General features: G+C 40.1%; 1 protein-coding gene across 1 annotated transcript in view; it reads right to left on the reverse strand.

Moving 5' to 3' along the window:
• Positions 1–27,121, reverse strand: part of LOC108256470 (protocadherin Fat 4) — a 107,798-nt gene that overhangs the window by 40,943 nt on the left and 39,734 nt on the right. Inside the window, exons 2-5 of the mRNA XM_053688190.1 lie at positions 14,530–14,661; positions 6,546–6,807; positions 5,392–5,742; positions 225–1,147 (exon numbers count right to left, since the gene is read on the reverse strand). Coding sequence (XP_053544165.1) covers positions 225–1,147; positions 5,392–5,742; positions 6,546–6,807; positions 14,530–14,661 — 1,668 coding nt within the window. The remainder of the gene's footprint in view (positions 1–224; positions 1,148–5,391; positions 5,743–6,545; positions 6,808–14,529; positions 14,662–27,121) is intronic.

Raw genomic sequence — 27,121 nt, forward strand, 5'->3', positions numbered from 1 at the left:
TCTGTATGGGTTGTGTGTTTTTCTTAGCTTATGAATGATTTGGATAGGTTCCTGGAAGGGTTCTAATAACATCCTTTGCGATTTGGGTTTTGCGCATGGAGTTCTTTGAGATTTTGAAAGGTCCTAGCTTAGTTCCCCATGCACTCCACTTTATTTGAATGGGATTCTGCTTGCTGCACATACAAATTGTTTGGTTCTGTGTCATTTAGATTTTCTGCACTTGCCTGTAAGATGTTCTTGGGAAGGTTTCTCAGGTTCTCCTGGACGTTGATGGTGTAAGGTGAGAGTTCGAATACAGGTGCACAGTCGTTAATGTCCAGCAGCACAATGTTTACTGTAGCACGATCAACTCGAGGGCTACTCCCCCGATCTGAAACCTGCACCACCAGTGAATACGAAGACCTAGTTTCCCGATCCAGAAGCTTAGCAACAGAGATCGCACCCGTCACTGAATCAATACGGAAATCAGAGTTTCCACTGCCTGCAGCAATGGAGAACCGGATTTGTCCATTGGTCCCTTCGTCAGCATCACTAGCAAACACCTGGAGGATGTCAGTACCAGTGAGTGTGTTTTCCTCTATCTCAATATCATATATGTTCTGTGAGAAGCTTGGTGTATTATCATTTACATCCAACACCACCATGGTAACCTCCATCGTGGACGACAGAGGTGGCTGCCCTTTGTCTTTGGCAATGACAGTCAGCGTATAATTGGCCATCTCTTCACGATCTAGTTCTCCAATTAACTTTACGTTACCATCAATATTTCCAATACTAAATTTGCTTCCATATGTGCCACCAAGCGAATATTCCACATAGCTATTAGGCCCGCTATCTGGATCCATCGCATGTGCCGTAAAAACCACTGTATCCACTGCTGTATTCTCCTGGATGTAGGCCATCTTCTGTGAAATGAACATGGGCGAGCAGTCGTTGACATCCAGTAGAATGATTGACACCTGGGCAGTACTGGTAAAGCGGGTGGCAGGAGGTGGTGCCAGGTCATTAACAGTGATAACAAGGTTGTAGAAGGACTGAGTCTCCCGATCTAGAAGTTTCCGAGTTTGAAGGACACCAGAGTTAGTGATGGTGAATTGGGCCTGAGGGTCACCTGATGCAATACTGTAGGCTAGTTGGGCGTTCAGACCTGAAAAACATGACAGAACATTCTATTACCTATAAAAAAATAAAAAAATTAAAACAACAATTAGGATTATATAAATGAGAGTTCAGGAATTACAAAGCAGGAACCTTCCCATTGAGCCTATTCAGATGATAAACAAGGAAAATCTATGATTGAATATACATATCAGTGGATGGGCTTGGGTTGGCTTTAATAATAATATTAATAATAATAATAATAATAATAATAATAATATTGACACCACAATACAGGTAATAATAATAACAATAATAATAATAATAATAATAATAATAATAATATTGGTGCCACAATACAGGACCTATTCTATTAATTGCTGCAAGTATACTCAAAGGAAAAGAACAGGCTCTGTGAATTCTTTATTTATTAAATATTATTTAAAAAGCAGATATTAACTTCAATAAGAAATGCAACACGAGTTTTCAAGAAAGGTGCTTTTGGTGTGATAAACCCTACCCAAATCACTAGTGTGATTTGGATTGTTTTGATCCTGTTTTTGAGCATTGGTTGGGTTCTCTGGGATTTAGGTAGGTGCTCTCAAAAGGTTCTTTAACAGTTCGATTTGGTTACATTCTTTGAAATGTAGATGGGTTCTCTCATAGTTGTGTGAGATGTGGACAGGTTCTTTATAGGTTTTGTGTGATCCAGTTGGGTTTTCTAGGGTTCCGTGACATTTGGATGGGTGTTCTACATGCTTCAGATAAGGGTTTTCGGGGGATTCTGTAAGATTTCTGTGAGGTTCTGGTAGATCTGGGTGGAATTTCTATGTGGTTTTTTCAATTTGGCCCTTCACAGGTTCTCTGGGAACTGAAAGTTTGGGTTCTGTCTCTCTTCTATGCAAGGTGGATATGTTCATATGGTTCCTATGTGATTTAGGTTTAACCTCAAGAGGGATTACAAATGAGACAGTGTATAATCTAAAGACATAGGTGAGTACTTTTTGTAGTCGTCCCAAAAGTAGTTCTCTGGAATCTTCTAATCTCTAGCACAGAATCTTATCACGGCCCCAAAATAATCATGCAACCATCTCCAAAAATAAAACAAACATAATATATCCAGAAATATAGAGCTGAGAAGCTCACAGTCTTCCTTTAGACATCAACAGTTGGCTCTCTGGCAGCCCTGAGATTTGAAACTCACCAGTCACTTGCACAGAGCCTTAACCACTGAGTCTCCATTGCTCATGACTTGATGACTTTTTTTTATGATTTTAAACAATGCCTTTATGAAAGATCCGAGAATTAACAAAACTAAATTACAGGGCTTGTAACCATGGGCTTGTATGCAACACATAATGTTTTTGGATCTGTATTATTTCTCCATTTTGGATTAACTGCTTATAATAAACGTGAAATCGAAAATTATCCAAAATGTCGACACCGCCTCCCATGTATAACAAAAACATCCTTAAACAATGATATTCTTATTTGATTGATGCTTTTCCACATATTGTTACTGCAACATCTGGTACTGATACATACACATCCTCTCTGTGAATTATCTGAGAGTTTAGCTCAAGAATGCAGGCAAATCATAAATAACAGTGCTAGCTCGAGAATTAAGTACATTTCAAAGAGGTAGCCTAGATTTACTTGAAAATGGGAAAATTTATAACTCCCAAGACAGCTGACACAGCTCATGCTGCTGTAGTAACTAATAAAGGTTATCGTAGAGACATGTTTCATATAATAAGTGTGTTTAAATGTGGACACATTGTTATTTTTTAAAAAAGTGTGCACTAAATGTGTCAGTAATGAATGTTCTACACTCAGAATGCAGAATACTCAACATGAAGTCAAATTGAGCAGCTCTTATGCATCAGCACCTTCCCACAATTCACAATACAGTCGACAAGGTCAACGTCTAGTCATCACCAACCTCCAGTCATCAAAAAAAAAGACAAATGGATTTGCACATAATGTGTGCTTAAAGCCTGTTGCGTGTTACAGTGTCTAAAGTTTGCTTGTAGTAATTAGTGCTGCATTCAGTATCAGATGCAGTGTGTGCTGCGCTGAGCAATTTACTCAGTGCAAACAAGCTCAAATTGAGCATCTTTTAATGCTACACGCCGACCTGCTCATGCGAAACGCCTCGGCACCTTCCCACAATTCCCCGCTGTTTACAGAAAACAAGTAATCTCTTCATCGGCTGCCACGGACAGAGAGGTCACGATTTAGAAAGCGCTAGTAAAGCCATTCTGGGACCGATATGGTCCGAGGGGATAAACAGCAGGAGGATCTTAAAGAGACAGAAGGAAAAAAGACAGAGAGAGGGTGGAAAGAGGAATGTAGGTCACCATAACCACATTAGAAACCAATTTAGCGCAGAGTCTGAGAAAGGCGGCTTGGCGCTATGTTAACGCTGCCGTGCGAGCTGAGCCATGGCACTAGTTCAGTACAGTTGTGTGCAAATTAAATCTTAACCCTCATGTGCACGTTGACCCTAAATAAACAAAAAAAGTGAAATTTAAAGAAAAATAATATTAATATTACAGACATGGTATTTTGGGCCCAGACTGCCAAATTGTAAAGTCAAGATCTGGAGATGGTTGGAGAGATTTTTTCTTTACCGCTTAACTCTCAGAGGTCTACATGTATTTTTGGCCATTCTGGATCCCAAAAAGTGGCCCTTTTTAATGTATTTTATCCTTGAAGTTGATTAAGTGCTTAAAATGTCCCTATTTCAAATCAATATATATCGTGCTTTAAAAATGCAAACAATCTGAATGGCAAATGACTACTTTTAAGATATTTGACCAAATGACTTGTGATTTATGTAGGGACTAAATAGCAAAACATATCACAAGTTGAAAAGATGTCACCTGGCAAAATGATTTTCAAGGACACGCCATCCTGCCACATCTATGGGAAGGTCTTTTTGGAACATTTCCACCAGGAATTTTTTTTCTTTTTAAATAACGTGATAAAGTGTAGCTAGATTGGGGATAACTGGTACAAAAATACAACAATCCAAACAGATGACTAAAGTCAGTAGGACTGCTAATTAACTAAAAAAAGAGTAGCTCCAGCCTGACGTGTGGAGATGTAATGCCGTGCTGCTTAAAAAAATGCATGCAGTGTTATGTGCTAAGGCTAGAGCACTTAACGAAGCCAGATCTGCTCCATCTTTCAGCTCTCTGGCATCGAATAACGCTGCCCTGTGTGCCGAGTATGCATGCGTAATATCCAGCGTTGAAGTTGGGGCGTAATACTATAGTCTCGCTGGAGCCACGTGGAAGTAAACATTACGAAAGCCACATTTTTCAGCACGAATGCAAATCAGACAAAGATCATCATACTCCAAAGTATCTTAAGCTGAGATATGACATAAAAATTGAGCTTACAAAGTCTTTCCCTTTACAAATCCATCCATGAGTCCTCAAAAAATTTAGACAACTGAGGATTTGAGAGAACCTCAGTTTTGTGTTTTTTTTCAACATGGCTGTTAATTTAACAGCTCTTAATCTAATCCAATTTAATCATTTTCTACATATACAAAAGGGCAAAGTGACAGGGACAGATGCCATACCTCCTTCACTGAAACTGACAAACACACACACCACACCTCTTCTACTTGGCAAGGTCTTCTTTAATAGGAATAACAAGAACAGAAGCAATGCTCTCTTCCCTGGTACTAATGGAAACAGAGCCACACCTGCTTCACTAGGACTAACAAGCACAGAGGCCATACCTTTTTCCATGGTACTGATAGAAGCCACACCTACTTCACTCAGAAAAATAAGTGTAGAGGTCATGCCCTGTTCCTTGGTACTGATGACAAGGGAGGCCACACCTCCTTCAGTGGGACTAACAAATGAAGGGCCATGCCCTCTTTCCTGAAACTGACAGAAACCAAGGCTACACTTGATTCATCAGTAACAACAAGCCCAGAACCTATGCCCTCTTCCCTGTTACAAATGAAAACAAAGGCCATATCTCCTTCCCCGGGACTAACAAGTGCAGGGGTCATGTCATATTCCCTGGTAATGGCAGAAACAGAGGCCACCCTTGCTTCAATAGGACTAGAATGCGTAGAACCCATGCCCTCTTCCCTGGTACAAATGAAAACAGAGGCCACACCTCCTTCCCTGGGACTAACAAACCCAGAGGAAATGCCCTCTTCCCTGGCACTGACAGAAACTGAGGCATGGCACCCTCTTCCCTGGTACCGACAGAGCCCACATCTCTGGGCCATGCCCTCTTCTGGGGAGTGTTTTTTTCATAACTTACCATCGTCACCGTCACTTGCTGCTACAGTAAGAACAGGCGATCCAAGACTCAGGTCCTCTGAGACAGATGTGCTGTAAACAGACGCGTTGAAGTTCGGCTTGTTATCGTTTACGTCCAGGATGTTAAAATACACCCGAACCAGGCTGGCTTGGCCTCCACCGTCTTCCGCCTTCACAGTGATGATGTAATACTGCTGCGTTTCATAATCCAGTGACCTGCTTACATTAAACACCCCGGTGACAGGGTTGACAAGGAAGGTGGAATCATCGTCGTCTTCCTCGAGAGAGTAGGTCACTTCACCATTCGACCCGGAATCCGAGTCACTCGCCAAGATAGCTGCCACAATGGAGCCTTAGTAGAGAAAATGCAGAGAGAGTGAGAAACGAGAGGCAGCACAACATGGCATGGATCAAAGCAAAGCCGAACCGCATTTTACAAAACACACCATGACTGCTGACTTGTACTTTTCCCTGTTCCCAGTGGAGTTTATTATTGTTGTGCAGTTTGATTTTTTTTGCGGTTTGGGGTAACGCAGACGTCCTGTTCATTCTGTATAAAACCCTAGCAGAGGCTTTGACGATGAACAGGCAGTGTGGGTTTGATTTTCAGGATAAATGCTGAGAGTCACCCGCTTGTTGTATTTAGTCTGGCATGACCACTCCTTTAGGTTTAGAGGCTTGATTCTGTTTTAGTACATGCAGCTCATGCCCTAGGTCCTAGATTGGGTTACTCTAAATCAGTGCTGTCTAATCTACAACCAACAGACCTCATGCCCATTACGTCTCCTGTTGTATCTTACCAATGTTTGTAAGGAAGTGTTCTTATGGCCCTGTCATTACCTGTGCGAGAACGTGTGAGTTTATGTTGTCTAGTAAAGTCAGCTTCACCTTGAACTCCTCCAATGCATCCTTTAGCAGTGATCTATCAACTCATCACTTCATAGATATAATGAGTTATTTGGTGATAAAATGAGCAATAAGACTGAATAGGCATCAATAAACCTTATTGGTACTCTCATTTTATATCAATGTCCCGGGGAAAAAACTTCAGCCAAGAGTAAAGGTACAAATGTACAAAACCTACATGAGGTGTTGTACTGTGATTATTATTATTGCATTCCTATACACATATTAATAATTATCAAATGTGTTTACCTGGAGCCATATCCTCTGGGATATCAAAAGAGTACACGGGGCGAGAGAACTTTGGCGTGTGGTCATTAATATCGCTGACGGTGATATTGACACGCATGTCTGAGGACTGCTGTCCATCATCTGCGCGGACAAGCAGAGAATATTTTGACCGACGTTCTCTGTCCAATCGCTTTGTGGCAATCAGGTCACCTGATTCGGGATCGACACGGAAGCTGTCGTCTGCCCCGCTGATGATGGTGTAAGTCACCAAGGCATTTGGACCCTGCAATAGAATTAAAAGAGAAATTTGTAGTAAAGAAGTGATCCAAAAATTCGGAATAGTTATACGGTTAATGTTACATTATACGTATAGGTTTGTAAGTAGATATGTGACTACGATGCACTGAAAACAGTAATAATGTGTTAGAACATTATCATATTTGGTGTAGTTTAATTAATTCTCAAATTAAATCAACAATATTAAAGCAGCAAAATGTGCATTAAACTACAGGATATAACATTAAAAGTATTCAGCATGTCCTATTGGTCTACGTACAGTACTCGTACTCGTACATAATTTACACAAGGTACACATGGTTAAACACCCATCTGAATGTTTCACAAATGTTAAGTGAATTTCTAAGAAGTCAGCAAAAGACCATGTGAATGGATGTGTTTCAGCTGCACTTAGGTCACATATTTTGAAAAGGAGTAAGAAGAGCACTTTACAAACTAGTCCTGGACATTTGACCTGATCTTCCCAAATCTTGCCTTGAAACAGTCTGTGTTGAAACTAAATACGAATTAATATAGAAAAAATCCCAACTCTGAACACAGTGAAAACTTGTATCATTTGTTATCTTTCTATAAATGTACAGTATTTAGAGACATCCTCCAAGACTTAAAAAACTCAGTTTGTCCATCAAACTTAACAAAAGTGTTATAACAATATGTAGAGACTATATCGCAGTTCAAACAGTGAAGTGGCTTTGTGCTAATATTTTTTGCAGACTTTCACAGTTTCACCCAGGTCTGCCATCACCGAACCTTACTCTCCTGCTCATGTACACTGGTTTGTTTTAACAGGTGCGTCCTGAGCTGTTGGAATCACCTGCTAAAGCATGTCTCACTTGTCTCACTATCCAAACTATTTAGCGTGCTAGCAAGAACGGCACTGGAAATATGCAATATGGAGCATGTGTTGACATACAGTCGATAAACACAGACAAGGGTTTGTTGGCAGAGCATAGATTCTGGCTAGGCATCCTGCAGACATAAAAATTGTTTACATTTATGAAAATAATTTTAAAATCCACTCAGAAATGCCTGCCAACTTAGAATATTTTAGCTAGCAGACTAGTCTTAGCAATGAAGATTATTAATGTTCATGAACAAAAGCTAAAACTTCTCTCAGAAATCCTGCTAAATTTGATTATTTTAGCTACCTAGTGAGTTAGTGAAGGTTTATGGTTAACATTTATGACTATAACTTAAAAATCCTCTCACAAATCCACCCAGCCTAGTGTTAGCAGTTAAGACTATCATTACATTTGGTAATTATAACAGAAAAAAAATCCTCTCAGAAATACTGTATGGTAAATTATTTCAGTTATATTAGCTTTTAGCTACGGTTGCTGCATATTGTTAGCAGTGGAGATTGTTAACATTCATCACTATACCTTAAAAATCTTCTCAGAAATAGCTGTTAGACTGCTTTGCTAGCTGGCTAGTGGTGGTAGCTAAGATTGTTAACATTTATGAATATATTTTTTTTTTTATAATTCCTTTCAGAAATCCTATCCAAGTCAAATTATTTTAGCTAGCTGGCTAGTGTAAGCAATGAAGACTGTTAATATTTATGAATACAACTTAAAACTCCTCTCAAATCCTGTCATGTTAGCTCCTATTAGCTAGCTGGTTCACAAAAATCTCTAAAATGAAGTTTATGATGCCTGTAACAAAGCACATTTAGTGAAAGTTACAGACATAACAGTAGCTAACGCAGCATCTAGGTTTCACACACTTCAGAATTTACTCATATCAATTAGCAAGAGTGCTAAGTATTTCATTCCTCCAGGTGCTGAGTTTCAGTCAAGTTCAGTGGATGAGTATATGAGCGTATGAGTTCTGATTCAGAGTTAGATACACTTATTGCACTAAACAACACAACACAACACATAAAATGCTTCTAACAATAAAATCTGGTGAAAAAGTATTCAAGTTTCACTAGCGTATCACTTTATTACTGTAACAGCAGGGAACCATCCAGTAATCACAGCCAGAGCCTGACACTAAGTCAGTAAATCCAAGAGATAGGGTCAAAACCAGCAATTACTTAAATCACCAAGAACTAGGCACAAGGGCTAGCTACAAGACAGCAAGAACCATGACCATGCAGAGTCAGAGGTCATGTAGCCATATTCTCAAATGTCTCAACTGAATGAACACACAGATTCCACTATAATAAGATTCCTTGGTGGTCATTATTTTATTTTAAAGAGTTTATGCTATGTTTTTCTCCATTTCCAAGGAACGGCACTTAGGCTTAATCTGAGTTTGCTGATTTATGTAGTCTCATACACTAACCACTAATTTGCTACTGAATAGGCTAAAATAGTACAAAGTTATGGCATTCAACTTTTTAGTGACTCTTTTTTTGTGACAATGTCCTAAACCACAGGTTCTCTTGATGGCGAGTCGGAAAACCAGGAAAAAGGTGGAGAAATCGAGAAAGAGGGAGACAAAAAATGTGCCGAAGACAGGGCATGTAATAAGCAGAATCAGAGCTCGGTAGCAGTGAAATGGTGTATGATCTCAGAGGAACTGCCCTGCTCTTTGAACTCGGACTGGTGTTGCATTCCTCCATAAATTCAGCTAATAGATCCCTTGATACCTGCGCTAAGCACAAGAGCTACACATCTGACACTATAGCAAGGCCGAGGAAAAACTGTGCAGACAGACTGTGATGGGTCTATTTAAAAGCGAAAAACAATGAAGGCCCAGACGACTGGCTCCATGCACGACAGGATTCAAAGAACGCCACTCAACATGCTGTCAAATATGTTTTCATTCAAAATAAAGAAGTGACACTGGAATCGACTCTTTACAACTCGAGAGAAGCTGTGCCGTATAAATGTTATACATGTATTCATTTTATCCGAAGTGACTTACAAAGTGTGGCAGAATCCTATCCAAGCCAATGGCTGAGCATTGAGGATTAAGGGTCTTGTTCAAGGGTTGGTATAACAATTGCTCTCTGTCAGTCCTGGGATTTAAATTGTCAGTTTAATTGTCAATAGCATTAACACCTGAGGTTCTGTTACTTTGGAACGCAGAAAAAATAAAACGCACAATGTACAGCCAAGTGTCTGAAACCATCAAACATCAGTAAACAATTGAAAATGGATTGAGGTGAGTATGTTAGGTTTTAGGCATGCAGTTTGCACAATGCTAATCTGGTGGTTTTATGCTTCCCTTAGTAGTAAGCTGTATAAGCCTTGGAGCTCTGGCTCAAATCTAAAGAAGCAAACAAACATGCTCTGCATTGACTGAATACAATTGGGGTGAAGGGAACATTGTGTACATTTTTTTTTCTTTCACTAAACTATTGCATTAATTGTCTCCATAAGAAGCTGTCTTTTGGTCCCTTGCTCTGGATCTGGATTTCCCATCAACTACCTGGGTCAAAATCCCCTCCCTCTGTTAACCAATTAAAACCCTTTAAGTGTTGCGAATGGAGAAGGAGAATGATAGAGGCTTACATCTGTCTGACCTCCACTTAAAATGTTGAGAGGTTTTATGGTTCTTTCTGGACTGGGCCACCAGAGCAATTAAGACATGCCATGACAGGATGCCAGGGGCATACAGAACTTCAGTTAACTTTGAGATGGTGAAGTAGAGAAAAGGAGGGAGGAATGGAGGGAGTTAGAGAAAGAAGAGAACAAATGTATGGGTTAGTATTCGGGGCGGTACAGTGGCTCTTACAGGAAATCCCAATTCCTTGTAACAGAATCAAACTTAGGCACCAACAAGCTGTTAGCAAAATTACAACACAAAGGTTTAATTAACGTCAATTTAAATGGACACACACCAAACCGTATCTGCCTGGGCTTCTCAGAAGGCCTTTAGTTGAGATCATGCTGTGCTTGTTCAACTCTTTATCCTTCATAAATATCAACACTGTGATGCAAAAATGGCATATTTCATTCATATTTAGCATTACATTTTAAAATATGAGCAATTCTGTGATGGTTAATATTAACTGCAAGAGTTTTCTAACTTTCCAGTTTCTTTCACTATTTGCTCTACTTTATCAGAAGTGAAATAAGAGGACAGGGATAAAGGGAAAACTGTGTTTTCATCCCCTGCACACGGTTTCCACATGTTCAATAGTTAAACCTTGGAGATCGTTAGGATGTCTGGATCCTTGTTCCAGTCTGCTGGTCTGTTGTTTCAGAGTTTGGCTCACTCGTTCCTTTGTAACACATGTGGCTCTAACCGAGAAAGCTCCAGATATTCTTGATTGTATCCATGTTAGCCAAGGCCGGCCTTCCTCCTTGGCACTGGTCTACACTGCAGAACACCTGGTGTGAAGTAAACCTCTCTCTGCTCTGCTGATTGAAACACTTCTTGAGGTTTCAACAGATGATGGTGATAGGACAAGTGTTTCCAATATTTTAATACAAATGACCATGAATTGATATGTACATCAAAACAGGGTTTGAGACATGAAGAACATACTATAACATAAGCTGATTTTTACACTTACTTAAGACTGTCCAGATCCACCAAAATGAGAAGAGTTAAATCTCTATCCAGACACACTTGAAACAATGGGGTAAATACTACTTAGGCCTTATACAGACCTTCAGACCAACTTCCCAAGAATGTTGTTCAGATCCACCTGAATCTGTCTGAGACAAATATCTTATCCGGTCCCACCATTGCCAACCTGAGTAGAGTAATGACCCATCCAGACCCACCAGTGCCAACCTCAATAGAGCTAAAAACCTACCTAGACCCATCAGCGCCAACATGAATGGAGCTATAACCCAATCCAGACTCACCATTGCCAACCTGAGTAGAATTAAAACCATTTCCAACCCTACCAGTGCCAAACTCAATAGTGCTATATAAAGGGTAAACATATAAATCCACTACAACTATGTCTAGTTCCAACACTACCACACTAAATAAACCTTTGGAATACTTTCCTAGACCAACTTGAGTAGGGATAAAACCCAATGCATATCTACCTGTACCAACCTGAGAAAAGCTAACACTCTAGATCACTGCTTGTCTAGATCAACCAGACCCCTGTCCAGACCTACGGTATATGCCCAAAAGTATGTGGACACCCGACCATCAGACCCATATTTGGGACTTCCCCAAACTGTTGCCACAAAGGTAGAAGCAAACTATTGTCAAAGTGTCCATGTATGTTGTAGTATTAAGATTTTTCCTACACTGGAACTATAGGGCCCAAATCTGTTTCATCATGACAATGCCCCCGTACATAAAGCGAAATCCATAAAGACATGGTTTTCCAAGGTCGACATGCAAGAAGTTGAGAGGCCTGAGGCTAGACCTCAGTCCCACTGAAGACCTTTGGAATAAATTGGAATGCCGACTGCATACCAGGTCTTCTCACTTGACATCAGTGCCCAACCTCACTAATGCTCTTGTGGCTGAACAGGCACAAATCCCTGGAAAAGTGTAAAGCCTTTCCATAAGAGTGGAGGCTATTATAACAGCAAATGGGCATCGACTCTGTGTAAATGCCCATGGTTTTGGAATGGGCACATATGGGTGTGATGGTCGGATGTACACGTGCTCTAATGCATTTGGACACACCTAAGGAAAGCTAATATCCAATCCATACCCATCTGTACCAACCTGAGGTGGTCTAAATTTTTTGAGCCCACTATCGCCAATTCAAGAAGAGCTAAAATGCTGATAAGATCTGTAACCTATAGAAAACAAACTCCATAACAGTTCTTGACAGCAAAACCTTTCTAAATTCACTATGATCTATACGATCTATACCATATTCAGACCACTTTTGTCACCATAAAAAGAGTTCAACACTGCTGAGACAATCCCCTTCACCAGCTTACTCGAGCAATATTTGCAGTCCTAAGTAATCCTGCAATCCTTTACATTATATTTATTCATTTAGCAGACACTTTTATCCAAAGTGACTTACAAATGAGAAAAAATCCTTCCAGAGTCACCTATTCTACCTATTCAACCTGGAGCCTGTCTACACCCACCTGAAACAACCTTAGAATGACTGACACCATTCTGTGCCAACTTGTGGAGTGCCAGACCTTCAGACCTGAGAAATCCTGCAGAAACCAAAAACACGTTCCAGTCTGCTGGTCTGCTGTTATAGAGCTTGGCTCAGTCTTTTCTTACACATGTGGCTTTAACTGAAAAAGGTTCCAGATCTATCTGATTGGACTCATGTTAGCCAAGGACATCCTTTCACCCTGGCACTGGTCTGCATTATACTTCCAATCGGAGAACACCTGGGGAAAAGTATAAGTTTCTATGCCATGCTGATGGAAAAACTTCTGGTGATTTCAATGATTTCGGAATAGACGAGTGTTTCTCATCTATTAACACAAACGAACATGACGTGGTACCCTGAACCCTGAATCTGTGATGTGAGAAGGAGGGTCCAAGAGTCCTGCATAAGGGTGTAATTCTTAAGTACTGTAACAGAGCTGTGCAACTGCCGGAATTATTTATTTATTTATTTATTTTTTACACATTTCCTGTGTGAGATGGGAAATAAGTAGAGGTTTTATAGCACAAAAGGAAGCCAGAGATGTAATACAAACTCAAGCAGCCTCACAGGGACTCATCGGCATGTCTCAAGTGACTTCATGAAATCAGAAAGAAAAGAAAGAAGGGGAGAGACAAGAAGAGAGGGACCAACCTAAACTCCGACAGTCTGCGCAGCTGTTCGGTGTTTCGCATCCAAATGTTTCTTAAACGCTAAGCAAACTTACTGTGAATTATTGTGTGTTACTATTAACTACTGTTGTGTTGAAAGTTCTGGAGAAGAACAGCATGATGATGTCATTAAAAGAGCACCCGGCTGCCAAAAGCACACTCGCTATATCACAGTTTATTGCAGAAATCTGTCACTATCACCCTGTATAACATCGTCCCTTAATCCACCAAGCAACAAACGCAAACAGTCGCAATAGTAACAATGCATACTACTGCGTATACCAAAACAATACCACGCTGTTTGTTCATGCTACTTGGCAAGTGGTATTCGCAAGCTATGAGTTAGACTGACACTCTCTTACACTGCCTCTGGCTCTGTCCCAAACTACTCTGTCATGTTTCAAAATAGTGCAGCACTACGCAGTATCTTAGTTGTCTACTATTGTGACACACAGTACTATTTAGCTTATTGAGCTCATTCTGTTCATCCAAATTTCACCTAAAAACAGGTGGCTGGAAAACGCACTAGAGAGACAGGCAGCAAGAAAGTGGATTTCCATTACTCAATACCTTTTTTCCTTTTTAAAATCATTTTCCCTCTCAAATACCTTCCCAGATCATCAGCCAAACGTACGGTTTCCTTTCCGTCTTTAGTGATTAAATCTCATTCAGCTGCGAGACAACAGCATTCTGCAGGGTCCGATCCGATTCCAACCGCAACACACACACACACACACACACACACACATGCACTTTCTCTCTCGCTCTCTCTCTCTCTCTCTCCTCCCTTGGCAAATATCAACATTCTGTTAATGCTATTAATGATATCCATCAGCACCTTGATATTCATCACACACCCAGACCGATCTATTAGAGTGCCGCTTGTCAGGTTTAGCCTAAAAGTGACTTATGTCAGACTTATTCCACACTGTAATCAGAGCAGACTTTTTCAAACGGAATATCGCTTAAAAGTCCGGGTATATTTAGCAGAAAAGTTCAGTCGAGGCGGCTGTTATTCCAGATTTTTCCACAGGGAATTTCCTACCTCGTCTGCATCGGTTGCTGTTAGCTGCATTACCCTGAATCCATCACCCACGTTTTCTTGGATGGTCACGTCTAGAATGTCGGTGGGAAAAACTGGAGGGTTGTCGTTGATGTCTTGAAGCGTGATCTCCACCTGAACGAGAGAATGACATGAAGACAATTGAGTGTTATGTGTTTGTGAAGTGTGAAGTGCTTTTGATAACTGATGAAACAAAAACAGTTTTTCATCCTGGATTCAGACTTTGCACATCAAAACACAAGTCATACATACACACACAAACCATCACTGTCAACCTACATTTGATCCCCTAACTGCCCGCAAGCTGTTGCCAATAAACACGCTACGATCGAAAGCAAAACAGGCATTTTCTTCGCATCTTGCTGTTTATTGCTTAAATAAATATGTAGAGCGCGTGTTTAGAAGTTCCCCACATCCACAGTCTGCATTAATGCTGTTGTGATTGAATATAATTCCCCTCGAGACAGAAACAAAGCTGAAAAGGAGACAAAGAAGATGCATATTTTCCTCCTAGTCAAATGCAAACCCTCTGAAGATTCATCGTATTCAATGCTCCACAGACCTCCATTTCAACCTATTTATATTGTAGGTCAGGAGCATGACCACTGATTTTGAAAAGCTATATTTTCTGATTTGGCTTGTGTAAATAGATAGTACAGTATAGTATTACTTAATAAGCGTGTGAGTCATGTCAATACAGATGATTTATGTTATAATAAAGTTGTAACATTATTATTTTTTAAAGACTATTTAGTCCAAAGAGCCCAATAATAAAATAGTTTTCATAACTACAATGGCTTTAAAAAGAAAGAAAGAAAGACAGACAGAAAGAACCTGCTAAGATAAGGAAACACAAGCAACTTTAGCTCTGACTGTTACAAAGCACTCAAATTTGACAAAAAATATTAAATAAATAAATGTTCCTACATAAAACGTCATCATATCAACAATTGCATGCTTTTTTTAAAATAATAATAATAATAAAAACTTGTTTATGGAACTGCTGTCAGAGCTGGTGTAATAAAAATAAAAATCATCATCCTTCTGACCAAGAATTCATAAATGAGCATTCCACAGTGCTTTGGTGTATATAAATATTAATAATAAGCTCAGCAAATGAAAAAGATTTCCCCTTGATGTGTAAATAACATTGCTTCTCTTCTTCTTTTCTGTTTATGTGGATAATTAGGACAGAGATGGAGTCATGATAAATAATTACAGGCACAGATTTACCCACAATCCCTTAGGAGTAGGAGATCAAAGACTGTAGTGTTAAAAAGAAAGGACGCCGGAAAGGACAGGAATTCGTGAGAGGGAACGAGAGATAATGTGTATATGCAGCAGAGAGAGAGAGAACGAGGTGTGTGTGTGTGAGTCCTGAATCATTGATAGTCGTGCTGAATAATACACTCAGTCAGTGTTAAAGAGCTGCAGGAGCTCAGAAAGCTGATCCTCCCTTCACGAAAAATGATGTGTTTCACCTGGGCAAAGATACGACCTTTGACCTCACACACACACAGCTACCGTAAATAGTGTGTGTGTGTGTGTGTGTGTGTGTGTGTGTGTGTGTGTGTGTGTGTGTTAAACTGATGTTCTTGACTTACACATACCTGAACACTATCTGACCATCAACACAACTACCCTCTTTCACTCTCTGTCTTTCCCTCTGTCTCTCTAACACACACACACACACACACACACACACACACACACACACACACACATAGAGGTTTGAGGGAATGGCAAGTGAAACCAGCCGAAAATTAGCACAAAGAAATGTGCATAATTCTTGAACGAAAAGAACAAGAACCAAAACACAAATGAGCGGGAGAAGCACAGCAAAGAACAGGATCAGAACCATGACTTGAAACTGAAGAATAACCCCCCCAAAAAACCCAATCCAAATACTAAATATACAAACAATAATCAGAATGAGAACAAACAAGAATCTGGAAAAAAAAAAAAAAAAAAAAAAAAACGTACCAAGAAACAGGTTTTTAAAAACTTTTTTTTATTCTATTTCAATTAACATTAATCAAAAACTGAAGCAGAAAAAGAAGTAAAACTTGAACCAGAACTGAATCAAAACCAGAATAAAACCCCTAGAGAGCAAAGCAGAACAAGAAAAAGCAAGAACCTGCAGAACTGGAAACAGATTCAGAGCCAGGAAACAAGGGCAAGAACCAGAACTGGGCAGGAAAAAAACTGAATTAGAAGTAGAATTAAATACAGAAATATAAGTGAACTTTACTCAAAAGTCGAAGAAGAACTGAGAACAAGCACAAACAAGAGTCTGGAAAAAACAAACAAATAAACATAAAAAAAACCCAACAACAATACAAGTAGAACTAGATTCAAACTCAGAAAAGAACAAGAACCAGAACTGAAATCACTGATAAAAAAGAACCAGAATAAGAACTAGAATTAAATCCAGAAATAAAAGTTGGCTTTTATCAATAGTTGAACCAGAAGAAGAACCAACACATGGACCACAACAACAACCAAAAAAAATAGAATAATAATAAGAAGAGAATGAATCAGAACAAGCAAAAATCTGCAAAACAAACAAACAAACAAACAAACAAACAAAAAGAAAGCAGAAACATATTCAGGACCAGAAAAGACTTAAAACAAGGTAAAAGCAAGCAGAAGTGGAAAAACATTTAGAACCACAAATAAAATCAGCAGTAAAATGACGGGGATTTCTCCACCACCTCTAAGTCTAGTCCTTCTTTTTACTAAAACATACTTCAAACAGGAAGGAAGCTGTTGAAGAAAAACTATTTCCGAAACTTGACCTTGCTGTGACCTTGACCTCATTTGGATCAATTCCAAAATCCAATCAGTTTATCTGCTGGTTACAATGATCATTCCATATACGTAAACCCTGAAAACGATCAGCTTTGTTCCTGTGATATCATGGGAATCTCAGACAGATGGATGGACAAACAAAAAACGGTAAGAACTAGATTTGCATGCAGAATTACAAATGAACATTGATCAAAAGCAGAAGAAGAAGTAGAAGAAGAAGAAGAAGAAGAAGAAGCAAAACATGGACCACAACATGAACAAGAACCAGAATCAGGACAGGATGGAACTCTGTTAGTGGAAACAGGTTATGAGTGTGTTGAGGTTTACATGGGAGTCCGAGAACAGTGTTGGCGGCTCTAATCTGAAATCCGGACGGCAGACTGTATGTGTGTGTGTGTGTGTGTGTGTGTGTGTGTGTTTAAGAAAGAGTTTTTGTGATATGTTCACTGTAACTCATTTCCTTACATTTTCCTCCACAGACAAAGACCATCTTTAAATTACAATCTTCCTCTCTATCTCTGTCTTGCTTTCTCCCTATTTGGATTCTCTCTCTTGCTGTCTCTCTCTCAGTCTTTTTTATCTTACTACCTCACTCTATTTTTTTTGTCTCTTTGGTGTATGCAGTAGATTTAGGGGGTCATTACTCTAGGAGTCTAAGCACAGATTCCTGATCTTCCTCCCTCTCCCCCTCTCTCTCTCTCTTGCTCTCTCTCTCTGTCTCTCTCTCTCTCTCTCTCTCTCTCTCACACACACACACACACACACACACACAAACTCTGCATGGAGCGAATTGGAAATTTCTCAGGGTGGAAACGGGCTCCACGGGGGGCATGGAGACCTGCCAGGATAAGTAAAAAAGGAGACACTAAAAAAAGGGTATATACACATACACACACACACACAAATCCCTATAAGACCCAGATGAGGCTGAGAGAAAAAGTGTGTGTGTATGTGTACATGCATTACTTTAACAATGTAGTAAATACTTGTGTTAGAAAGCAAGTGGACGCCACTCTGAGAGGAAAACTGTGCATTTGAGGGTATAAAGGATTGTCACTGAGGTGGAATCCTCACAACTTTGTTCTTTTTTTGTCCTTGTAGATTTGAGGACCCGCAGACTAAAATTAGAATTTAAGAAATCAATCAGGCGTGCCCTCAACGGCCCATTGCTAACTTAATTATTTATGTAGAGACGAAAAGATGACATGCTCAAGAGAAATGTCTTCCGCTTATCGTCAGGACAATGTGAGTTTGAATCCACGGCCAGCCGTGGCTGGGTGCTCTCTCGGTTTCCTGTCAATCACAGGGACACTAGCCAATCATGGGCATGTGAGCTCATGTATGCGGAAGACGGTTGAAAGCACTTTCTTCCGAGTGTTTTATGCTGCCCTTTGATGCAGCAGTGTGAAAAAAAAATACAGGTTGGCTTCAGGTTACAGGTTGGCTTTATTGTGTGAATTGACAGGTGACCAAATTGGGGAGAAAATGGTGGCAAAAGAACATGATGTTATAGGAGAACAATCAAGGATGGGGTGATGTGGCACATTGTTAATCTTACACCACAACAACATTTTACTAGTATGACATCATCCATTTTTTTTTTTATCCATTTATAGTTACATTTGATGTTGTTTGAAACTTTAGGAACAAAAATAAGGCTACCAAGAAAACCTACACTCTGGATTTCTAAATTTTTATTTTATTGAATGGAAAGTTTCGCACACTGGTGTAGCAGGTAGAATTAGCACCTCACAGCTCCAGGGTCCGCTGTTCGACCCTAAGCTCAGGGTACTGTCTGTGTTTCACATGATCTCTGACTTTGTCCACTTCGGTTTCCTCTGGGTTAGAGCAGGAACTTCATCACTGATTCCAGCTTGCCCAGTTGGTCTCTAATGCCCACGTCTTTTGATCATTCTACCAGCAATTTCAGTAGCAGGCTTGGGGTTAAACAATGTTCTCAAATCCCCACTAATTCATTTAGACTAACATTTAAGGTAAGTTAAATTTTTGTGAAAATTAGCTATAATATGTAACTTTCTATGCTGTGGTGGTGTACGACATGACCGTTTTTTTTTTTGTGGATGTTATACCCCCAATAATAACTAATCTATCCAGCTTTATATTGTCGAATATCTAAACATTTAATTTAAAAGTCACTGTACCTGAGAAGTGCATATACACTGCTATAAAAGATGTCATTTAATCCCTCTTTCGTGTGTGTGTGCGTGTGTTAGTTTGTGTGTGTGCGGGCATGATTAAAAGTCTAAACAGGGCTGAAATTGTGTGTGCGAAACCTCCCCCCCACCACCACCACCACCACCTCCATTACGCCCCCCACTGAGTTCCTCAATGAGAAAAGCCCAAAACAGTGACAATAAGACACAATAAATGTGTGTGTGAGAGAGACAGACTGTGAGAATGAGAGAGAGCGACTAGCTGAGTGAGAGTGTGTGTGTGTGTGTGTGTGTATGTGAATAAGATCTCAGCAGTTGGTACATAATCGCTAATTTTTGTGCACAGCGGCTCCCAGAACTCCCTGACAGTTAAAGTGTCTAGGATGGAGATTAAACAGAACACAATGGTTCATTCGCACACATACACACAGAAACAAACCAAGCCAAACCCCAGCAGAGCGAAATTACAAACTTCTTGTTACACACCATAAACATCTAAACGCTACCTCACAACCCTGTGTCTTTAACATGCACACATACACACATTTTTTTTTTTTTTTTTTTTACAATTCCTGTTTGCCGTGATCTCTCCAGCTGACATTCCAACCACAAAACATAAGTAAAGCCAGTTTTAGAGTTTACTAAAAACGCCACTGCTCTTTAGACCTTCTCCCAATGCTCACACAAAACTCGAGGAACTTCGGTGGATATGTAGCAGTGGCATCAGCGTTAACAATTGGATCATTTCAACAAGGCACTGAAATCAGAGCCAAAAGAAAGAAAAACTCAACACATGCCATGAGGTTGTTTCTATCAAATCTTCATGGAGCACAAAGAAATGAATTTGGGTTAAAACATTGCTTCAAATCATAAAACTCCACTTGGTAATCCCTGATCCATAGAATCACCCTCCCTTGCTCTTTCTCTTTCTTTTGCTCTCTCTCCATCTGTGCGTGTCGTTTGGAGAGGAGCAGGAAGCGTCTGGCGGGCTGTGGGCCGAGTAGAATGGAGCAGAAACGCTAATGCGTTTAACATGAGGTGGCATAAAGCATATTTCTGCCAAAGAGCACAGCTATAACAGACCTGTTCCCCTTACTGAGGCCATTCATGGACGAGAGAAAGCAAGAAAGAGAGATGGGGAAAGAAATTGTAAGAGACAGACAGAGGAAGTGACTGGAAGCATATATGAATAATAGGAAAAGAAATAGCGAAAACACAACACAGCAATTTAGGATGCTTTCACGTCCATTTGTTTCCTGAAGTGTTCTGGGACCCCCTGATCCGATGTAAAAAGCGTATGTGAAATTCAAGACAAACCCGAAAGAGATAAGTTGATGTATGCTGAAACAAAAACATATCTTGCAAAGTCTTTACAAGACTAAAACGTATGTGAAGTGACTGATAAAAGCACAAGAGATGGCAAAAACACATTTCCATTTAGGATGCTTTCACAAATACCTTGTTTCCTTGAGCGTTTGGGATTCTGTTCTGCTCCAACCTTATCCAAATTTATGATGTGGTCCAAAACTGATCCAAACTTATGTCAAATGCAAACCCAAATGGAGGAAAAAAAATATATTATTCTATTATCTTTACAGAATACATTAAAAATGCTCCAGGGAATCAATGTGAGTGTGAGACCATATGCAAGAGTGTGATAGCATAGGAAACAGTGTAAGAAAAAGTGTGTTTATCTGATGATGTGTGTCTTTATAAAGTGTGTCTCATCAGAAGACTTCCTTCATTACAGAGAGATTTCATGCTTGTCCATTTGGCAGAGAAAACACTACCTTCACATTCGACAACTTCTGGCACAACTAACACTGGCAAGATTAAAAGGATTACTGCTTGCAGGAATAATACGATTAACACTGGTTAAGCTGCCGCCACTGAAACAGAAACCACAATTCCCAACACTGGAACAACCAACTCTGGCATAGCAGTGATGTGATTGATACTAGACTAAGACTATAAGGACTAACCTTTTGAAGATCTAACACTGTAAGGACTGGAACACAATTAGAGAGTATTAATTTAAGAGTAACAGTTGGACTATCGCAAGAAGAGTCAACATTTGAAGCGCCAATATTTGAATATCTATCACTACAAAGTCCAAAACTAACATGGGACGTTCCAACAGTGGAACAATGTAAGGACTAACACCTAAAGAACTAACACTTGAAGGTCTAAAACTGAAATCAGGAAAACCATTACTTGAAGGTTTGGTAGAACTGGAACATTGGAAGTACTATGGCATTTCAAAGTTCAACAATTACAAGTGTACAAGTGTCTAACACTTGATCTTTCAACATTGGAAGATCTAATATTGAGGCTCAAACCCTTCAAAGAAGACTAATATTAGAAATCACAGTACTGGAGTATTTATCCCTTGAAGGTTTGACACTTATAGCCTAGAACTGGAAAGTCTAACACTTCAAGAGTCAATACTTGAAGTTCTAATAATGAAAGGGCTACCAGGATTCAAGGTAAAAGACACTTGAAGATCGAACACTTGAAAGATGAATAACACTAGAAGATGCAGCCTTGGAAGATCTGACATAACCTGGAACTGGAAAGTCTAACACTTCAAGGGGCAACACTTGAAGGTTGAACACTGAAAGGACTAACACAGAAAGAATCAACACTTGAAGCTACCACAGTTGACGGTCCAACAAGAGAAGGATGCTGGAAGGTCTAACAAGTCAAAGTCCAACACATGAAGAATCCAAATTTAAAGAATGTTAGCAAAGGTCTATATCTGCTCCAAAACACAATGGAGAAGGTCCAACACTGGGGGGACTAACACTTGACGATTCAATTCAATATAACGCTTTAATGCTGGTGGAACTTATTTGTAAAGGTCTAAAACTTGCCAGACTGCAAAATCTGTCATGCATGTGTGACACTCTGTCTTCAAGAGTTCTTTTTCCATAATATGAAGCAACTGGCAGTTGATATACGAGTACAGACTGAGCTATTGTTTGTGGTAACCGCTGGCTGTGATCTCCAGAGATCTCTAGTCTTCATGTTGCTCTATAGATGGATTACTGCGTTAGATCTTAAGACAATGATTAGCAAAATCAATGCTTAGATTTCCTTAAGCTTGCCACTTCATGATCTCTGGTTTGTTTAACTTTAATTGTCTCCAACAGCTAAAACTAACTGCTTCGAAAAGCTCTTTATTGTGATGCAATTTGAGTCACGTTCACTTTAGATGCTCCGTCTATGTCTCTCCCAGGCCGGGTATAGTGTTCTCTCTCAGACTGGGTGTAATGTTCTCTTGTTTCCTCTCCCACCCTCCCTCTCCCTCTCTCTTAGGCTGGGTGTATTCTTAAATGCACGCTTCAGTAGAACTCAATAGCAGAGGAGCATTTGGTCTGAATGGTGAGAGCACTACTGAATGTGAATGATCGCTGCTCATAAAAACCCATCCTAAAGAGGCCAGAAACAGCACCAAGAAACACTCACACGGATATTTAGGTTACTAGATAAGTTGGGTATTGCAGTCTCTGTATTTTTGTAGTCCTCAATTTGAGGAGGCATCCAAGGGGGATTCCGTCAAAAAATAAAAATCACCCCTTTGGAAAGCCATCATCCTTACTTTTTTTTTTCTATAATCCAATTTTGATTCATGATTTAAATTTGCAGGGGGAGTGGGGTGGGGGGTTGACCTTGTTAACACTGTTATGGGAAACTGGTAGAATATACTTTAAAGAGTGTTAGCCTTCAGTAGTTTGCTAGAACCATGTACAAACCCAAAATTTTCACCTCTTTAGGTCAAATGATGCACCCATCCAAGGAATAATGGGTTATCTACAGTATATCAGTGGAGCATAACACTATTAGATTCACTTAGCAATATACAGTATACCTGAGCTGTACGTCACAAACAGTAGCTGCCTTTCTTTTACACCAATATCTCTCTCTTCCTCACTTTCTCTCTCTTGCTTTGGGGTCAGCTTTAAGGTGAAAAGGTGATGATTTATCCTGCTGAGAGGTGACGGACTGGAAGTTACCAGAGTCCCTGAGGTTGTGACCTTGCCAAGTCATTAGTTAGCGAAGCTGTAATGTGGCTCTGACATCTTGTTTTTTGTGTCTTTCTCACTCTCCTCCTCCTCCTTAGAGACGAGCGTAAAGAGAGGGATAAGTGTACGATGAATGACTCCGTTGTTCAGTGCTATTGTTGTATGGAGAGAAAGCTGAGTGTCTTCTGTTCTTATTGTTTCCTTTTGGGCACCTAAATCGGATCAAGTCTTAAACTGCTAGTGATGCGAGGGAAGCGACCAGGCTGAAATGAAGAAAAAGAATGTCTGGGTAAAGATGTTTTTGGGGCTGTGGATGGTATTCACAGATGGTAAAGGCCATTTTGTTTATGATTTTTGAAAACTACTGTTACATTGCCGCGTCACAGCTCCAGGGTGCCAGGTTCTTTCCTGAGATCAGGTTACTGTCTGTGTGGAGTTTTGCATGTTCTCCCTGTGTTCTCCAGGGGTTCCCTATGGGTTCTTGGGTTTTCTCAAATCTCCCAAAACATAAGTAAGTAGGTCGACTGGTGACCCTAAATTGCCCGTAGATTATATGTAACAGAGTGTGAATGTGTATACATGGTGTCCTGCAATGGTTAGGGGTCCCACCTAGGCGTCCACCCAGTGCTCCCTGTATAGGCTCTGGATACACCACTACCCTTACCTAGATAAAGTGCTTGAATGATATGCTTCCATGAATCCAAAATGTTATTTATTGCTAGCCATAACATATCTGGTTCAAGCAAGCTAGACAGTGTAGTACAGTCTGACAGGCAACATCATTTGATAGCTAAGATGCTTAAGTGCTTCTGAGAGCCATTCGTAACGTATGAAACTTCTTAAATGTTTCTGTTTATTTACTATTTGCAAGCTGTTCATTGTGTAAAGGAGATGGGGCAGTATATAGGAAATAGTACTAAGGGAAAGCACTACATGATGTGGGGGCTGGGTTAGATGTTTCTGTTACCCTGTCCAACTCAGAAAGAGGCTTTCGGGGGGGTGGGGGGGGTGGGGGTGGGGGGGGGGGGTGGAGTAGTCCCATGTAGAAGGTATCACATGGACAACTGTCTTTCAAAGATCCTTCATTTGGAGAGACATGAACAAGCTTTTTAGCGATCACAATCATGTCATTCTTTTCAGCTAACTACATTTGTTTTTGGTCAAAATTCTGCGCGATTCTCGTCCAAAATACCATCTATAGCCGGACGCGCTCGAGCACACCACTAAATCAATACATCAGACGGAGAAAGTGCCTGTAATGTACACAGATCAAATCTCACCATTCACATCAACACAAACACAATGTAAAAACACACACCCGCCCTGATACAACATTTACGCGGTAATGTAAACAGCGCTGGAGTGTGGAAGTGCTGTTTGGGCTGAAGTGGTCAGAGGGAAGCATTCGTTTACAGGAGATGCAAAAACATGTTGATGTTACGGCGCTCGCAGATTGGTGAACACAAAGCGCTGAGAAAGGAACAAGATAAACAACTTACATCAAGAGAGAACGAAAGACAAGGAGATAGAGACACATGAACATACTGAGCATCCATATTACCCGAGATACGCATGTGTACAGAAAATGGCGGCGTCTGATGTTTTTCTTTTATTGCAGAGAAAATGTATCAGATAAATAGAGAAAGGGAGAGACACATAAGGATAGCGGGAGACACAGAGAAAGATCGAGAGAACGAAAAGCTGAGGGAATGAGTGTGAGAAAAACAGAGATGGAGCAGTGTGGCTTTTTCTTAGTCTGTGTGTTATCACTCAACATAGGTTGAACGTTTCATACTGAGCACACACAGATACACACACACGCATACACACACGCATACACACACACACACACACACACTCGCATACAGAGGACTCACAGTATCACACATTCGATCCACTGCGAGACAGAACCAATCATCACCTAAGCCACCACTATACCCCTCCTTGTCTCGCCCCTCTCTCTCTCTCATACACACACAAGCTTTCATATGCTCCCTTTCATACACACACACACACACACACACACACACACACACACACACACACACACACACATTTGTTCATAATCTTAAAAGTATTAATGCAATGTCCAGTCAGGTTTTCAGTCATGTTTCTGAAATAATTTCACATAAATCAAACACTTCAATAAAAATCTAACACAATGTTCACCTTTTTTTAAATTTTTTAATTTTTTTTATATATGGCTGAATGTGTGGAACTTTGATTAGCTAAATGTAAGGATTGTGTAATTTAAGTCATACATATCCATTTTTTTTTCACAATTTACCAACACATTTGCAGTAAATGTTGATCATCCTAAAAGGTTTGTCTTGTTTTCACGGTCACTGCGCCTTTATTTTTTCTCTTTAAGACTTAATGACTCTGTATTATTAGCTAAATACATTATTAGCCTCCATTCTTAGCTAGCTTACAGTATACTTCCCACTTGCCTAGCAACAATCCTCTGATAACTTTAAGCGCTTTCTGTATGTCGTGAGTGTATCGTGTGTTTGGCTTAACGAAAATGAATACACACGCATAATCGCTACACTACTCTCACACTGGCACAAATACGAACGCACACACTCGTCTAGAGGGGACGCTTGAACGTACAAACACACGTGAAAAAGTTAAACATATAACCACAAACAAACACATCATGTGTAATGACATGTCACACACACCTCACACTAACGCATGCTTTATCTGTGTGTCACACACAAACACACACACCCACACACAAAGACTTGCCTAGAAGAGATCCATACAACATAAACACACACAAACACACTGAGCCACAAGCCTAGATGAGATCAATCAGATGAATTACATGCATGTTTAATCTGTCTCTCTTTTTCTCTCTCGTTCTGTTTTTCTGTCTCACTCATCCCTCGTTCACGGAGTGTTTGTCCGATTACACGCCTTCTCGGCGCGGTCAGTATGGTTGCTGCTGCTGCTGCTGTCTCACACTCAGGTCATTTGATTTACTGAGTATGCACACACACACACACACTAGGTTTACTGTCCTTCTGAGGACCTTTTTGTAGAATAATTTTTTTTACAGTATTCTGTCCCCTAGGCACTGCAAATTTGAAGGCGGAAAACTAGTTATGAACACATTTAAAACAGGTGTACAGGGTCGTGAAAAAGTATTTGCCCCCCTTACACACCCACTCCCTACGCTGATTCCCTCTAGATTTGCATATTCCACCAACAATCGCAACCAAACGATTCTGATAACTGGAGATCAGTCATTCACATCAGTGTGGAGAACACAGACTGATGGCCAGACAGGATTGACTAGAGACTGGGAAGTCTCCCAGGCCCTGAAAGCAGCAAAGCATCCCCACGCCATCACACTACCACCACCACGTGTGATGTTCTTAATGTGGAATGCAGCGTTACTCCTGGTTTAGTCCAGGTGTAACAGGACTCACATCTTCCAACATGGTCCATTTTCGACTTATCGGTCCACAGAACACGGAGATTTAGGACACTATACATTTATATAAACAGTTGTAGGAGAGATAGATTTGCCTTACTTGTTATCTATATGAGCCTCAT

The sequence above is a fragment of the Ictalurus punctatus genome, chromosome 2 (assembly GCF_001660625.3).
Source record: "Ictalurus punctatus breed USDA103 chromosome 2, Coco_2.0, whole genome shotgun sequence".
NCBI classification, from domain to species: Eukaryota; Metazoa; Chordata; class Actinopteri; order Siluriformes; family Ictaluridae; genus Ictalurus; species Ictalurus punctatus.